Here is an 18,450-nt window from a genome sequence, read left to right as displayed (position 1 = left end):
CATAGTCTCTTAAGAGCTCAGAATTTAGGAAGATAGAAAGGCATAACCACCATACTAATTTGGGACAGAAAGAGGAGGAAAGGGAAAGGAATGGTTCAGAGCACAGAGAGAATTCTGAGCAAGGAAGGACTTGAAAGAAATAAGCAGGTGCAACTGCCTCCCTCACCTTACTCCCAAATACTGCCATCTCCAGATATCCCTCCTGAGAACCTAGGATTAGAGCCTGTCCTTTGGGCTAAGAAACTGTCTTTAGAAATCTTATTTATAAATGCAAATATGTTCACTGTTAGAGATATAATCAATCTGATATAAGGGTTCAATCAGTTTGTTAGGGAAGGAAAAGGTTCTAAGGGAACAGAGTGTTAAGACAAGGAAAGTTATGCATTAATGCCTGAGGAGCAGGTTCAAAGGCCATCTGGTAAGCAAGACAGCCACTTGGCTGTGTGGGAGCTGGCTAGACAAACTCTCCTCCACAAAGCTGCCAGAGTACCTGGACGGCTGGTGAACCAGAAGTGGGTCTGCCAGAGCCATGGCATCACCATTGCACCTGAAAACATGGCTGCTGCGACATAGCTACAGTATCAGCAGCAGGAAGAGTAATCCTATCACAGAGGAGAGGCAGACATAGCTTCAGTTTGTGGCTGCCCATGTAGAAGAATCTCAATGGTCAAATGAACTAGACAGCAAGAAAAGCAGAATCCAGTAAGCTAATAAGGTTAAACTTGAAAAATCAATATAAACACATGACTTTTAAGAGGAATCCCTAGAGAGTGGTGGTTCCACATCTCAAAGCAGAAATAATCAGGATAGGACTGGAACATCCTGTTGTGACCACGAGCAAGGATATTTCAAAGAATGTCAGGGACGGTGCTAGAAGGACAAGGAAGTGGGCCAGAAAGAGCTCAGACTGACCAAGCTGAAACAATCTGGTTCATCAAAAAGAAAGAGATATTAATCTTGGTTAAGTCTGAGAAAGGCCACAGGTTCAAAACAATAATCAAGAGAATAATATACAGTGTCCAAAAAGGAAGTTGTAATAAAAAAAGAAATAAATAGCAAATGTGTATTTCTATTGACTTTAACAAGTTGGGGAGCATTATTAAAACACAAGTACTTTGTTTCTTCTATATCTGTTTTTTGTTTGTTTGTTTTGTTTTGTTTTGTTCTTTGAGACGGAGTCTCGCTCTGTTGCCCAGGCTGGAGTGCAGTGGCGCGATCTTGGCTCATTGTGATCTCCGCCTCCTGCGTCTATTCTCCTGCCTCAGCCTCCCGAGTAGCTGGGACTACAGGCGCGTGCCACCATGCTTTTTTTTTTTTCTTTTAATTGAAATGGAGTCTCCCTCTGTTGCCCAGGCTAGAGTGCAGTGGCACAGTCTCGGCTCACTGCAACCTCCGCCTCCCAGGTTCAAGCGATTCTCCTGCCTCAGCCTCCCAAGTAGCTGTGATTATAGGCACCTGCCACCACACCTGGCTAATTTTTGTACTTTTGGTAGAGATGAGGTTTCACCATCATGGCCAGGCTGATCTTAAACTCCTGACCTCACATGATCTGCCTGCCTTGGCCTCCCAAAGTGCTGGGATTACAGGCATGAGCCACAACACCTGGCCTATATTTGTTTACATATAGATATTTTTATACTGTTTATACTATATGAAAGAATAAAGACCAAGAACTTTGAGTAAACTAAATAGTCCCAGAAAACAAAGGAAGTGCCCCAAGATAAGGAAGAACCAAGGAGCATAGGTGGTGACAGAAACACCAGGTAGAAAAAGGGTCCAGCACTGGTGGTCACATCCACTAATTAAGTGGAGGCAGGACTAGAAACATGATCTGAGATGATAAATCAGCCCAAAAGCCTAAGGATCACTGGGTACAGTCAATCCCTTTTCTCCCAGGGGATGAAAACCTCTAGAAAGCCCAACTAATTAAAAAAAAAATATTTAAAAGGCATACATAAACTTTTAATAATGTTAATGGATCAGGCGAATACATCATTATGACAGGACAATGGATTATACAATGCTGGTCAAGTGAGACTTAAGAAAGTAAATTATTTCAGGGTAATGGGGAAGGCGGGCAGGGGCAGGGACCAGATTGTAAATAAAAACCTACCTGAAAGCCAGGTACTTAAATGCGGTCTGATTTTTTTTTTCTTAAACAAAGAAAGTTTAGCCTGATGCCTGTGGCCAGGGTCTGACTCGCCATGGGAGAAGAACCCAAAGTTGCGCCATGTTCTGACTCACAAGTGATCCATCCGAAACCCAGATCTGTAATCATGGCAGGTTTGAAAGGGTATTCTTTTGTTTCTGGTGCCACGAAGATTATGTCAATTCTGGGTAGGTATCAAAATAATATAATAGCCAAGGACAACTCAAAACTAGTTATAAATAATAAACAAAATGAGTGAAACTTGTAGTATGGGTCTTACAGAATAGGTTCCAGTGTAGTAAGTTTGTAATAACATACCTGGGCATTTCACCTGCTCTTTAAGGTATCTGAAGTACTCAAAACATTAGTTCTACTAAGTTATTTCAATTCTTTCAAGGAATTCACTTGTATGACTGTTTAAACAAGTAACAGTTGTTTAATATCATTTATTATAAATCTTTAATAAGGTGGGCACTAAACAACATGTCAAAAAAGTGTTCTTACCCTTGCATAAAAGGCCTCCAGATATTTTTTAAAAATTAGTATAGTAACTACTTAGCAAGGCTCTCACTCTTAAACTGGTTCCTTTTCAAGACAGAGGCTTCATAACATTCCAAAAGAAGCCACAAAAGTAAAACATGACATACGCAGTATGCACTTTAAGTTCAAAGATATCAAAATAGTTACAGCGGTTTTTACTTGGTGTTGAGATAGTGGGTATTTTAGCTTTTTCTTTAACATTCTTCCTGGATTTTCCAATTTTTTCCACAATGAGCATACATTACTTTTGAAAAAAATGAGAAAAAGACAAACATTTCTTTAGAAAAAGAATGATGTGGCCGGGCGCGGTGGCTGATGCCTGTAATCCCAGCACTCTGGGAAGCCAAGGCAGGCAGATCACGAGGTCAAGAGATCGAGACCATCCTGGCCAACATGGTGAAACCCCGTCTCTACCAAAAATACAAAAAATTAGCTGGGCATGGTAGTGCGTGCCTGTAGTCCCAGCTACTCAGGAGGCTGAGGCAGGAGAATCACCTGAACCCGGAAGGTGGAGGTTGCAGTGAGCTGAGATTGCACCATTGCACTCCAGCCTGGTGACAGAGTGAGACTCCATCTCAAAAAAAAAAAGATGCCATCCACCGCTAAGGTGAGTCTGTCTACATTAAGTGAAGCTTGAGAATTTCCTCCCTTTGCTGCTGTGGTAATGTTCATGGAGTCTGGCTTGAGAACACCAAGCTAAACTGACACAGGGATTGGTGAGTGGTAGGACACGAGACTGGGATCAGAAATAAAATGATAAGGTGAGGGGCAGGCAGCAAAGGGGAACACAGATACAAACAGGAAGCAAGCATAAGCACCCAGAAGTTAGGTTGTTAAGCCCAAATCAAGATGACAGGGAATAGGAGACAAGTTTGGTCAGGGCTAAGAGCTAACTTTTTAGATCAAGTCAGGCCCACAGGCTGGGGCAGGAAGAAGGCAGCGCCTGGCAAGCTTAACTTCCTAGAGGAAACTTCCTTGCTGGCTTCTGAGCTATAATCAGAATCTCTGACCTGCCTAATTACTCTACCAGGTAATAACAACTCTCAAATACAGCAGCAGTGCTGTATTTGCAGCCAGGATATAAAAGCTGAAGACATGTTAGTTCATTTCCATCATCATTTCTAACTGTGCACCAAGAGTATTTATCAAACCCACTGTGTTTATTAGAGGATTGTTCCTCAGCTTCCAAATGTGTCTTGCACAACAAAGCAGAATATCAGCCTCCTTTGAGTGACTGACTGCGTTTTAAATCATAGCAGGAACAAGTTTTGGTGGAAAAAGCTTCAAGATACACTTGGGACTTCTCGGCTCCATAGTGAGAGGCAGCTATACAATAATTTAGAACAAAGAAAAGCGAGGAGAATGCTATTTACTAAATAAATATTGCTTTTGAAGATAAAATATCCTACTTAAGATCAGATCTGGTGAATGACATGACCCAACAGGAATCCCCTCCAGGATGAGTAAAAGTAATGGAGATATCTATGATGAGTAACTGAAAAACACAGTCCTGGAAAATATCACATCAATATTTGTATACAACTGGCAATAATAAACAAAAAGTTGTTTTTTCTTTGTTTACCAAGCTATTCAAGCCATTGTTAAAACCATGGCAAATACACATGTAAGTCTAAGTGCAGCTCTAGATAGCTCCTTTAGAACCATGATATCACCAGAAAGGAACTTAGCATACCATTTGTTTATAAGCTCCTTAACATGAATGTCCCAGTTGTCTATTTCAGAAAATCAATTGAAACTTAAACAAGACAGCCCATGAGCATGTGACAGAACTAGAGATTAGGACTATGATGCACATATGTAGCAATGGCATTAACTAGTCATGGCTGGCTTAGCAGGTCACAGACCCGGTACTAACTATAGTGTTAAGTGATCATTCTAAGATCAGAAAAATATTTAATAAAGAATATCGGGCAACACAAGTTGAAAATATTCCTCAACATAAGCTCTTTTACACAAGGAGCTTTTAGAAGACCTGTGGCATAATGATACTCTCGCCACATCTGAGAAGGCAGCATGAAGTAGGTTTGTTTTTACTGTTGTTGTTTTTCTTTTTTTTAACCAGTTGTTCTAAGTTATTAGAATAAAAAAAAATCATAGCAAAGGTACCTACACTTGGTCTATATTTCTAGCAACTGTCATCTTCCAAAGCAATCCCATAGGTACTGACTGGCGGAAAAAGTCAAATTATATGACATAATCAAATTTCTTCTCTAGAAAGCCAACACCACCATGAATTATTGTAGAAGCATTTTCCTTTGGAGAGGAAAAGAGCCAGGAAGAAGTCAACATAAACCTCTAGGCAGAGTACTCTGCCAGGAAAATGACTTCTAGTGATGAAAACACAAGGCAGATGTTCTAAAAGTCATTTAAAATTTAATCAGACGTGAACTCTTCCAAAACCATTACCTGTGTACATTCAAGACAACAGCCACAAAATGGATTTTTAGAATAATCTTTGTTACCATCTAAAAATCACATTTCTTCCAGGCCAATAAGATAAAATGTAATCTGTGAACTAGCAGAATTTCAGCATTTTCAAAAATTAAGTTATTGAACAATTGCTTTAAAATAATGAATGTGTCTTGATTTGACTAATTTACACCAACTATTATGTTTCTTCTTTATCCGTAGGGTACAAATTCTATTGAACAGAAGATCAAAATAAACCATTCTTACCATGATATTTTCTTAATTTGTAAGAATTGAACTAAATTATAATTTTAACTCATTAAACCAAAATTATAATGACTATTAAAGCTGCTCATTTGATATATCTGCATTATATTTGTAAACTAGGTCATAACTCAAGAATATAGTAGTATATTACAATTGGATTTCTAGAAGTTTCAACCTAAATTTTCTCTTTATTATACTTAATAATTTTCATTCATTTTCTGGTTTTCTATTTTGAGTTAGATTTAAAAATCAGAAAAACATTTTTCAAGTTCAAGAATTGCTTATATGTGACCATTATTTTAATTTTGTACCAGCAAATCCAAAACAATGGAATCTAATAAAAAGGTCTTCAAACTATTAAAGTAACTTAAAACCTCTTTTAAAATTGAAATTTTAGTTTTATTTAAATCTACTTCTTAGAGTATCTTTTAGCTGCATTTTCCCCACCTCAGTGCGTGAATGCAATATATCATTCTTGGTATGTTTTTCCGATCATAGACATCTGTTGTTTCTGGATAAAATATCTGGAAAACAAAAGAAACAATATTTATTATATGTTTTGCTTCTCACAAGTATTTTCACTTCCCAAAATGATCCTATTTTGATTGTCCTTGCTATCCTATAATTATTTAAATATAGAGAAACCTCTCTGCCATTGCTTCGTCTTGCTGTAGAGATAGACCAATCACCATATCTGGACCCCTGCCTGACAGCACGCCTCTTAGTGGTCCACAGGAGGATGGTGGGGTCCCCAGCCAGCTACTCCAAGAAGGCTGTGTCCACAGTGCTAGTGGCAGTGTTTCATTTCATAGGGCATATGAGCACATGTGGGCTCCGCCTCCTGTAGCCTTCACACTCCTGTGACTTCCCAGAGGTCCCATGGGCCTGAGAAGGGTGTCCTTGTTACTAGCCACTTTATTGCATTGTTAAAAACTTGGCATATGTGCTCTGTACACATGTATACATGCATATACAACACACACACATTTAAAAAAAGCTGTTTAAAGTAAGACATTTTCACCAAATAAAATCTGGAAAGTATATAAGGTATGAAGGAAAAACATCTATGACCCCACCTCCCAGATTGTCACTATTAGCAATTTTGTCCCTATTTTTCTTCTGGTCTTTTTTTCTGTATGTCTCTGATTTTTTTAGGTTTATATGTCTGTGTGCATGTGAAAACAAAATTGTACTTAGTGTAAACCTGTTTAAAACACTTAACAGAACACAATTATTTCCCATCCCCTTCATTATTCTGTAAGATTATTTTTAATAGATGTATATGATTCTTTTATATTTTTGAACCCTAGCTTAGCCAGTTAATCCATGGTTGAACATTTGTTTTGCTTCTAATTTTTCCCTATTATAAGCTACTGCAATGAATATTTCTGTATTTTCTGAGCATCTATTTTGGATAATCATCTAAATATGAACTTTCTAGACTGAAAGGTCTGAACATCAAAGTTTTGAATACACCTTCACACTCTTTTCCTTTTTCTAACATGTTTTATTTTAGGTTTGGGGTACACGTGAAGGTTTGTTACACAGGTAAACGTGTGTCATGGGGGGTTATCCTACATACTATTTCTCACTCTTTTTCTTAAACTTGAAACTAATAGCCTGATAAGAAACAGATTTCAGACCAGGTGCAGTGGCTCACACCTGTAATCCCAACACTTTGGGAGGCTGAGGTGGGCGGATCACCTGAGGTCAGGAGTTCAAAACCAGCCTGGCCAACATTAGCCAGGCGTGGTGGTGCATGCCTGTAATCCCAGCTACTTGGGAGGCTGAGGCAGGAGAATTGCTTGAACCCAGGAGGTGGAGGTTGCAGTAAGCCAAGCACGTGCCACTGCATTCCAGCCTGGGTGACAAGAACAAAACTTCACCTCAAAACAAAACAAACGAACAAACAAATCAACAAAAGAAACAGATTTCAGAGTGAGGCACCAAACTTCTCTGTTCCTAAGCACACACAAAAAATAATTAAGCTTGAGGCTTTTAAAATTAAGATAATCATTTAGACATTATTTACTTTAAGAAAATATTTTATAAAAACTGACATCAAAAACTAAAATGATGCATCATATGGTAGTACTTGATACTCAAGTGCAATTTCCTATTGGTCATTGAGAAAAGCTGAGAAAAGAAAGAAGCAAAGTTTCTTGAGCTACAAAATATATAATTACTAAGTACTTAAAGAAATGGCAGTAGCCTAAGAAATTTAAAAAGCCTTTCCAACTTTCCTTTAATGCATTTGCTACTAAAGTGTCAACGAGAAGAGGATCCCTAAATTCAGAAGAGTATTAGCTGGGCATGGTGGTGCTTTGGAAGGCAGAGGCAGGTAGATCACCTGAGGTCAGGAGTTCAAGACCAGCCTGACCAACATGGTGAAACCTCGTCTCTACTAAAAATTAAAAAAAAAAAAAAAAAAAAATAGCTGGGCATGGTGGAGCACACCTATAGTCCCAGCTACTTGGATGGCTGAGGCAGGAGAATCACTTGAACCCAGGAGGCGAAGGTTGCAGTGAGCCGAGATAGCATCACTGCAGTCCAGCCTGGGCGACAGAGCAAGACTCCGTCTCAAAAAACAACAAAAAAGAGTATTACCGGTTTAAAGTTCTCTATGTAAGCAGAGAACAACTACAATTGCCTCTTCCCTTTTCTTTAAACAAGAAACTTTTATATTTATATTTCTCCTGGAAAGCCATTATAAATGTCTTCCTTCAGCAAGGAGATGAGATCAATTTATCGTTCACCAGAATGTTTTATGCAGCATTGTATTTCCGGCACCTAGCATGATACTGAGCACAGAATAAGCACTTAATATTGATAAATGAAGGAATACCAGTTAAATATGATACATCAAACTCAACTCAGTACAGTCTCTTGCCCCTGCAATATATCAATGACTTCATAATAAAAACCAATGTTAAAATAAAATCTGCTCTATAACACCACTTGTTTGACCCTAAATACATACAATTTGAAAAGGTTTACATCAAATCTATCAAATTCAATGAAATTATCTGAATTTGATGTTGCCTTATACAAAACAATTCTGTTTAAATTCATTTTTATTAATCGGTTTATCATCCAGTCTCTAGTTAGTAGTTGCTAAATCACAATCCAGAAATATGAATTATGTACTACAGCCAGTTCCTAGAAGGAAACAGCATTTAACGTTCTGGGCATTTTAGGAGAAGAGAAAATAGTTTGATTAAAAATGGCAGAACAAAATTTAAACATTGATCATTTCAAGATCAAATGAGACTGACCTAAAACAGATATGAGCACAATTATATTAAAAATGGGCATTAATAAATTACATTTAAAGAATCTTCTGTTTCTGCGGTGGTGGGTGTTTTTCACTGCACACCTGGCACAACAGAGGTCTTCATAAGCCAGTAGCTTATCCTCTTGACCTCCAGCTAGACCACTCCTAAATAATTTTTTTAAAATAGCTGTACAGGCCAGGCATGGTGGCCCATGCCTGTAATCCCAGCACTTTGGGAGGCTGAGACAGGCAGATCTCCTGAAGTCAGGAGTTCGAGACCAGCCTGGCCAACATGTGGAAACCCTGTCTCTACTAAAAATACAAAAAACAGCCAGGTGTGGTGGTGCCCACCTGTAACCCCAGCTACTTGGGAGGTTACACTTGATAACTCGGGGGGTTATCCTACATACTATTTCTTACTCTTTTTCTTAAACTTGAAACTAACAGCCTGATAAGAAACAGATTTCAGGCCAGGTGCAGTGGCTCATGCCTGTAATCCCAGCACTTTGGGAGGCTGAGGCGGGTGGATCACCTGAGGTCAGGAGTTCAAAACCAGCCTGGCCAACATTAGCCAGGCATGGTGGTGCATGCCTGTAAGTGATAACCCCCCGAGAATCACTTGAACCTGGGAGGCGGAGGTTGCAGTGAGCCGAGATTGTGCCAACGCACCCGAGCTTGGGTGACAGAGCGAGACTCTGTCTCAAAAAAAAAAAAAAAAAATAGCTGTACATACTAAGCAACACATAGGAGCAAGCTATTGACCCAGAGGGGTCTCAAGGACCATATACAGAGTGGAAACGATGTGACTCAAAGGATACCTGCTATATGATTACACTTATATATTGTGCTCAAAATGCCAAAACTATAGAGATCGAGAACATATTAGTGGTTGCCAGGGAACAGGGCTGGGGGAGGGACGCAATCAGAAGGACCACTCTTCTGTATCTGTGTCTTGATTGTGGTGGTGGTTACACAGATCTATTCATGGGATAAAACTGCACAGAATCACACATACATGCACACACATGCCCACTTACACAAATAAATGCATATGAAATGGTGAAAATGGAAAAAGGTCTGTAGTCTAGTTTACACTAATACACCAATGTCAATTTAACATGTACTGCAGTTAGATGTCACCACTAGGGGAAAGCTGAATGAAGGATACACATAAAAGTACTATTTTTACAACTTCCTGTGATTCTATAATTATTTCAAAATAACAAGTTTAAAAAATAGTTCTACAATTTTTATCAAATGTAATTATTTCCTCATTTCCTCCACTTGCCTAATTCTCTCACAGATTTTAGGATGCCTGCTCTTCAAATTTAACAAGCACTGAATGTTTGCTGAGTTAAATTATATTTAGGAGATCTATTTTAGGAGTAAGAGCTATAACCCACTAGCCTTTACAAGTGATATTATGATTTATAATAATAATTTATAGGCCAGGCGTGGTAGCTCATCCCTGTAATCCCAGCACTTTTGGGATGCCGTGGCGGACAGATTGCTTGGGCTCAGGAGACTGAGACCAGCCTGGCCAACAAGGCAAAACCCTGTCTCTACAAAAACAAAAACAAAAACAAAAATTAGCTGGGCATGGGGCAGCTACTTGCCTGTGTTCCCAGCTACTCGGGAGGCAGAGGTAGGAGAATCACTTGAACGTGGGAGGCGGAGGTGGTAGATTAAGCCACTGTACTCCAGACTGGGTGACAGAGCCAGACTCTGTCTCAAAATAATAATAACAATAATTTACAAAAAATAAATTTATAATAATTTACAGTAATAAAGTATATACTAATACAATGAGATTTCTTTTTTTTTTTTAATAGAGACAGGGTCTTGCCATGTTGCCCAGGCTGGTCTCAAACTCCTGGCCTCAAGTGATTCTCTCATCTTAGCCTCCCAAAGTGCTGGGATTATAGGCACGAGCCACCACAACTGGCTGAGACTTAGAATCTTTATGTACAAATAGCAACACAAGAAAGGGAGTTGGCTATTTTAGATAGCTCACCTATCTACCAGCTATAGCTTGTTCTGCCTTTATTTTGTACACAATTTTACCTGGCTGCTCTCAATCTGGGCACATCCCTCATTCCGAGTTCTTGCCATATGTTACTTTGGATAGGTCTTTCCATATTTTTTAGTCCTCACATTTCTCATTTCTACATTAACAAAACCCAGTCTCCAAAGTCATTGCTCAAAAAGAGATGTTTGTGTACTACCCCTTTGCCTTTCTAGTTCAGATTCCAGTGTATGAAGGCTTACCTTGGGTAGACCAATAGACTCCATCGCTCTTAACCACTGGACGGTATTATCTGTGTGTCGAAAATGAAGGCCAGACTTCTAAAGTGACGATAGGAGGGAAAAAGGGAGAGAAGGAACCACACAAAAAGTGAGTCATTTGCAATAACTTTTTTCAGGTACAGGATGCTTTTCAATTGTATTTCTCCTGGAACAGAGTTATTAATGTTCACATAAAACAAACAGAGGCATGCTAAAGGATGTATCTTGGCAACATCCCAACCATCTGTGATGAACCATGAATTTCCGTAATTCACACATTTGAGGTAAATTCTGAAGTAGAATCTCCAAGACTGTTTAATGTCTAGCACATGCTTAAGGATGTTTTATGAGACACATGTACACAGGCGTGGGTGTGTACGCACATACACACACATGCATGGTGGCCAGATTTTGGCAACCATGGCTGAGAGGCCTAGCAACTTCAGAAAAAGACAGGATTTTTAGAAGACTATTTTCTTTTTTTTGTTCTAATCATGCATAGACTATTTCTGCAGAAAACCTGGAAAATAGGAAAATATAGCAAAATACAAAGATGAAAACAAAAACCATCCCACAATTCAGAACTAATTTTAGTATTGATTCTTCTAATTTAACCCTGATCTTGGCCTTGTATATAAGAAACAAACCTTCAGCAGAAATATTTAACAAGATCTTTTTCTACCCCTACAATAAAAATAGCTTTTGTGTATCTTCCATTTCTTCTTCATAGCCCTCATCAGATAGTCATTCCTTCTGCACAGTCTGTAAGTATAGCATTCTTGCCTGTATCTCATAAAAATTTATCAGGCATGAACCATTAAGAACTTTAAAATGATCTTGTGTTTTTCACTAATTAAATGCATAGCACAATGTTATCTATTTATTGTAAGTTTTAATCAATGTATAAAACAATAACTATAGCAAGCTTTACCATATAACTAACATTCAGTAGTAGATAATCACATTCAGAAAGTTTGGCTCTTCCCACCTTCTGTTACCTTCTACAATCTAATAGTTTGTTGTATAAAAAGTATTTTCATTGCTGTTAGAAATTATAAAGTATAAGCAAATTAACATTTGACAAATGTTTATGCCTTTTTAATGGTGGCCACTATTCGTGATTGAACCATGTGTTCCAATCACTTCACGTAAATTATCCCTAATTTTCAAAACACCCTGAAAGGTAATTATCATTCCTATTTTTTTTGCAGTGTCCATAACAGCTTTATTTTAATAGACCCAAACTGGGAATAATGGAAATGTCCTTTAGTGGGTGAATAAGATTAAATAAACTCTGGTGCATTCACACAATGGAATAAATTCCTATTTTTTAAAGATATGGAAAGACAGGCCAAAAAGATGATGTGATTTGCCTAAAGTCAAGTAGTTGTCAACTGGCTGACCTAGGATTCAAGACTACATCTCTCCGGATCTGAAAACCTTCCCTATGCTAACACTCTACCAGAGAAGAATGAAGGACCTAGATTGTTTGATTATTCTTTGAAAGGCAAAAATTAACTATTAATGAACTAGATAGAGGAAGGGAGAGTTGAAGGAAGGGAAGAAGGAAAAGGAATAAACAGAGCCCAGAGAGTTGACAGGTCAGGCTATACTGTTTGAGTGTTTATAACTCAGCAAAAATTTGCTTATGCAAATAATTTTCAGACAAGGCCACTCTGTGACCATGGAAGAGCAAGATAGAAACAATCCACAATCAAGTCTGAACCAAGACAGGTATGAGAACCCTCTGTGCCACAAAATAAATAATGTCCCCCTCTTCCAACTAATATGAGCTACTCTGCTTTCTTTACTGATGACAATCTAAGTCCCTATTCAATCTTCCCACCTCTTAGATAAAAATTACCAAGACACCAAATTGATCCCACTTTCTGACGACACCCAAAAGAAAATGGGTTCTTGCTTCCCTAAATCCCTACTAGAATCACCCAGCACAAGCCCAAATCTACTCATTTCTCTTCTCTGTGGCAATATGGGTATGCACTTTTCTTGCCCAACAAGTTAAATAAACCTAATCTTGTTTGACCACAGAGGGCTTCTGGTGTCCAAAACTGGTGGGCTCCAACAATCCCAAATTATGTAACAAAGACACCCATGTGTTTAGTGGTCTTGTTAGCAAAGTAATCTCAGGAAAGATAGAAATCTCTCTGAACCTTGGTTCCTGAGCCACAAAATGCTTCTTTGAGTTGCAGAGATCAATCTGAGAATATATGGAAGGTATTTAGTTGCAAAGTGCACCTAAGAATGCAGTAAATATTAGCTATAATAATTATTACAGTACAAGATTAGGCTTGGAACTTTCATTTACCTTTAAGGTCAGAAAAAATTTCAGTGCTTCATGTTAAGAGGCACTGAAGAAAAGGGTGGTTATCTTGGTCATATTTCTGCAACAAATGAAATGACAGATTTCAAATCCTTCATCCTTTTAAACTACCTGAGAATGCTGACTTCAGAACCCTATGATTCATGTTAGCACACTTTGGTTAGTGAATTGCAGCAATAACATTGTCAATCTACTGAGTTTGCTTCACTTAGAATGAAAATGGTCTTCTAATTAGGCTTGAAATAATACCAGTCCACTATAATCATCTTTAACAAGTCTTTTCTTCCTGCTCCAGTCCCGTATATTACTATTAGATGAGGTGACATGTCTACAGTCAGATTTAGCCAAGGGTTGCTGTTATCCATACACCTAATTTCTTTCAGGTATTGGACCAGGAAGTATATGCTGTTTTTCCACTGCTGAGCTATTACACCAGCAAACATGGTTCATCTAGTTTAAACTGCACAGATGAGGAATTACGTTGTCATCATTGGATGCTAACATCCTACATATTGGAATCAGAGCATTTTAAAACCAGGAGGTAGTTGAGAAACAAATAACATTATCCAAATTTGCTTATTTTACAGATGAGGAAACTGAGGGCACAAGTAAGTAAGATGCTTGAGTTGAGCTAACTTGTTAGGCTCAAGGTTAAGACTACCTTGCAGAACCCCATAATATTTGGACTTCAAGTCCAAATATTATGTTCATTTTACTGCTCAAGTACCTTAGAACAAGCACTGCCTCCAATATTCACTAGATGCTCATGTCTATCAGGCACCATGCCAAGTGCCCTGCATGGATCATTTTGTGCCTCACAATATCTCTACAAAGGCAGATACTGTTGTTATTACATTGAGGATCTGTTATCTGAAATGTTTGGCATTAGAAGTGTTTCAAGTTTCTGATTTTTACAAATTCTGGAATATTTGCATCAGACATACTGACTAAGCATCCCTAATCCCAAAATCCAAAATCCAAAATGCTCCAAGGAATATTTCCTTTGAGTGTCATATCGGTCTTCAAAAAGTTTTGAATTTTGGAGCACCTTGGATTTTTGGATTAGGGATATTCAATCTGTATCCCCACTTCACAGGTGAGGAAACTGAGGCTCAGGGAGCCAAAGTTAATGGCAAAGCTAGTCGCTGAAGTATTTTGATTCTACAGTTTACACTGCTAACCACTGTGTGCATGCCTTCCCTATCTAAGGCACGCCTACCTATTTGACAAGAATTTATTATAAACCTACAATTATCAAGGTGCTGTTCAGAGTACTATTCATCTTTGAACCTTGTCAGACTGAAACCTCTCCAAGGAAGGCCCTTCTGTCCACTCCTCTTTCTCTTGCCTGCCCCAGTCTGCTTGGGACCACTGTCTAATCTCTCAAGTCCCCACCATGGAAACCTTCCTGGTCCTTCACCACCAAACACCCCATTTAGAATGGACAGGACTGCTCTCTCCTCCTTGGTCATCTCCCACTGTCCACCCAGCTGTCTTCTCATGGCCCTCCATCCATTTCTATTTCCTTTTCAGGATCCACCCTTGGTTTTCCCTCTTGAAGCAGTTCACTTCTTGTCTGTGCAGGTCACTGCCACCTGGACTGAGTTATCCCCTCACTGGACTCTGTCTCCCCTCTCATCCTCCTTCTGGTTTGTTCTCTGTATAGCAGCAACTGATGTTTCTGAAGCGCAAACTGCACCACATGGCATCACAAGGCTTCTGATTGCTGTCCCCGCAACGTAGCATGAAATCTCAGGTGCTCCATGGGGCCTGCATGGCTGTGCAATCTCATCTCTGCTCTTCCAGCCTCATCTTCCACCACTGTCCCTTTCAACCACTCCGCTATGGACAAGCTCTTTTCCTCCTTGTGGCAAGTCTCTCACAAATGAGCTCCCTCTCTTTGGACAGTTCTTCCCGATGCCCACCCCTGACTGCACACAGGTGACTTTCTTCTCACTCTTCCATCCTCAGAGTAAACTCCTCCTCAGAGAAGCCCATCTTCTGGCTATTGCTATCTACCCATAACAATGGCTTTCGTGTCTTCCTTCAGACACTTATCACAATTCACAGCTATAAATTCACTTAGTCTGCCTCCCCGCCACCACGAAACCAGGCCCTTGTCTGCTTGGCTCACTATTCTGCCGTTAGTGCCTAGAATAGTGCCTGACATGCAATGGGTATTGATAAGCGTTACATGGATGAATGAATTCTACCCTATATGTATTTCTATCATGGTATACCTTTATCTTCCTTCCCTACAACTGTATTGCAATTTGTTATATTAATGTTTATTCACCTATTAGAGCAGTGGTTCTCAACTCAAAGCGCAGAAGAAAAGAATCACCTGCAGGTGATTTATTAAGAGTACCGCTTCCTGGGTCAAGAGATGCTGCCTGACTCAGTAGTCTGGGGTGGGACCCAGGAATCCAATTTTTACACACACCCATTAGGTGGTTCTGCAGGAGGCTTGAGGGCCATTCTTAGAGGAAGAGTGTCACACTCAGCATATTGAGTATGTATCAAATAAAGCACAGAAGGTAAGAAAAGGAATGGAATCCTTTGGCTTATGTGAAACTATTGTCATTCATTCCTTCATCCAACAGCTATTCCCCAAGTACCTACTGTGGATAAGACCCTGCACCATTTGCTGGGGATGGGGCCTAGAGGCACATACGGTGCCTGCCCACTTTACAATACACTATGGCATGTGCAAGAGAGACTGTGTCAGGAGCTGCAGTGCACATGGCATGGGCATGTAACTCAGATCTGGTGTGGAGGGCGGAGGTGGCCATGGAAAAAATATTTATAACTGGAAAGTTGAACTCTAATACTCAGGACATCTTTCCAACCCTAAATTAATGAGGAACTACGGTTGTACATAAGCTGACAAAGAGAAGGGGGTAGCACAAAAGCTCCTGTCTGCCTAACTGACGGTCATCAAAGCTGCCAGTGCCAAGGCTGACATATTTTATGCCTGCAGTCTAGGCAGACCTTGCAGCGAGAGCCCGAGTTCACTGAATTCATGGTTTCCAGATGGCATGAGGGGCTGGGGCTGGGTTATTGAGCGTTCCCTCGTGCTTCAACATCTTTGCCTTAGTCCCATGATTTAGCTCTCCTTGCAAAGGGCTATGTGACATGCTTCAGTCCTGAAGAACACAAGATCAGGAAGTTGCGTTACTTATTTGCTAATATTTATCTCCTTTCATTTTTGTATGAGAGATGAAAAGGCCCTAAAATAAGATTTTATGATTACATGGCAAATCACTCAAAGTCTCCATCAAGAACACTAAGCACTTTCAGGGATTTAATAAAGAAAAAAGCAAATCTCTTTTCTGCAGTCAATCCACAGAGGGGTCCTTTCCATTTGTCTTATGTTTTTTTCTTTTAGCTCAGCAAGGAGGGGCTCCCACGCCACAGCTGACCACGGCCACCCTCCTGCTGTGCTTCCCTCCTTCCTGTCCCTCTCCCAGTGTCACCTCTGTGCCACCCGGCCTTCCAGGGATCTGATGGGGCAGGGGTGGCCTCCCTCTTGTGATGTTTCACTTGGGGATGTATGTCATCACCTGCCTACGCCCCACAAGTATTTTATTCCATAACCAGAAATTGCAAATATTATTTCCCCTGTCCCCATCCTAAAAAGAAGTTGCTATTCATTTAAATAATAGGATATCTGATGCCAGGAGGAGAAGGTACCTGTTTAAGTTGCCACGAGGCAACTGCCATGAGGGCCCCGAGCTGGTCAGGAAGGACACTCCTATATTCAAGGTATACAACATTCCAGGAAGAGAAAAGAACTAGCACACACACTGCTCTGAGGCTCACTTCCATGAAGGGCCCGTCTTCCCAGTCTGATTCTCACAGTCCATGAAAGCCAAAAGAAAATCTGTAATTCCCTTTCAGTCAAGCTGGAGCCTACCCCAACTACATTTTAGCTGTATCATCAAATCTACATACGTGTTGGTACTGACAGACCTAGATCTTGATTATAACCAAAATAAAAGCAATGAAAAAAAGACAAGCTGTAGTCTAAAATGTGGACAAATATTTATTTTGTGGAGAGAGGATACAGATGGTCTTTTTCTGGGCTTCTCTGAATTTCTAAAAATATTTCTCAAAAAATTTTTCTAAACTTCAATTTTAGCTGGCTAAGTGATTGTGTTATTAAAGTCTTGCAGAAGATTATAATGAGCTGGAACTCTGGAGCAAAACTTCATGAACACAAATTTACTTTAATAAATGTAAACATTTTTATTTATAACATTATTAAAGGCAAAAACTTTTGCTCAGTGACCTTTTTGACCAGACTAGAAAAATAGACTCAAAATAAATTTGACAAGTAATCTTGTCTACTGTTAACCTTAAAGATTATTCAAACATTCTATCTGTATTTAATATACATATTTAAAGAATGTATTTTGCCTAAAGAAGTGAAGGGTACTATGAATCATGCAATAAATGGGAAATCATTCCTTTTCCAACTATATGCAACATATTCCCTACAGCTGTAAGAGAAATAACTGTTCAGAATACTGGAAAATCTGCAGATAAAAAATATTGATATAAAGAACTGAATGCATTAAAAAAATAAAGATCAAGTTTCAAAGAAGCTTTAGAAACCTTGACCTGCAGCAGACAAGAGGTCACATATTGCAGAATAGAACACCAGACATTTAAAAAATCTGTTTTGAAGATACATTGCTAATGGAGGAGTCTTTTAGGTTGGCGTTTGCTTTTTCCTTTTCCTTCTGAATATATAATTTCAAATGTAAAAAAGTAGACAGAATAGTATAACGAACTCCTATGTACCCATCATTCAACTCAACAGTTATGAACTCATGGCCAGCTTTTTATCATCTGTCTACCTTCCCCTCAATTATTTTGAAACAAATCCTAGATGTATCACTTTATCATCTGTCTACCTTCCCCTCAATTATTTTGAAACAAATCCTAGATGTATCACTTTATCTGTAAATACTTTGATATGTATCTCTAAAAAATCGGGATTTTTATTACTATAAAATTGGTGTTTATTTTAATTTTGTTTTCTTCTCCCTGCTTCTTCTAAATCTAAATAACACTGCGGTTTTTATTGTTGATCTTTCTTCTTCTTGCTATTATTATCTTAGAGACAGAGTCTCACTCTGTCACCCAGGCTGGAGGGCA

At 39.2% G+C, this 18,450-nt stretch overlaps 1 protein-coding gene across 2 annotated transcripts in view; it reads right to left on the bottom strand.

Moving 5' to 3' along the window:
• Positions 1-18,450, bottom strand: part of IQGAP2 (IQ motif containing GTPase activating protein 2) — a 305,467-nt gene that overhangs the window by 129,926 nt on the left and 157,091 nt on the right. For both annotated transcript variants that reach the window (XM_002815661.5, XM_054555643.2), the window contains exons 4-5: positions 10,929-11,006; positions 5,834-5,910 (exon numbers count right to left, since the gene is read on the bottom strand). In XM_002815661.5, the coding sequence (XP_002815707.1) occupies positions 5,834-5,910; positions 10,929-11,006 (155 nt within the window). The remainder of the gene's footprint in view (positions 1-5,833; positions 5,911-10,928; positions 11,007-18,450) is intronic.

The sequence above is a fragment of the Pongo abelii genome, chromosome 4 (assembly GCF_028885655.2).
Source record: "Pongo abelii isolate AG06213 chromosome 4, NHGRI_mPonAbe1-v2.0_pri, whole genome shotgun sequence".
In the NCBI taxonomy this organism is placed as follows: domain Eukaryota; kingdom Metazoa; phylum Chordata; class Mammalia; order Primates; family Hominidae; genus Pongo; species Pongo abelii.
This window is presented reverse-complemented; position numbering and strand designations above follow the sequence as displayed.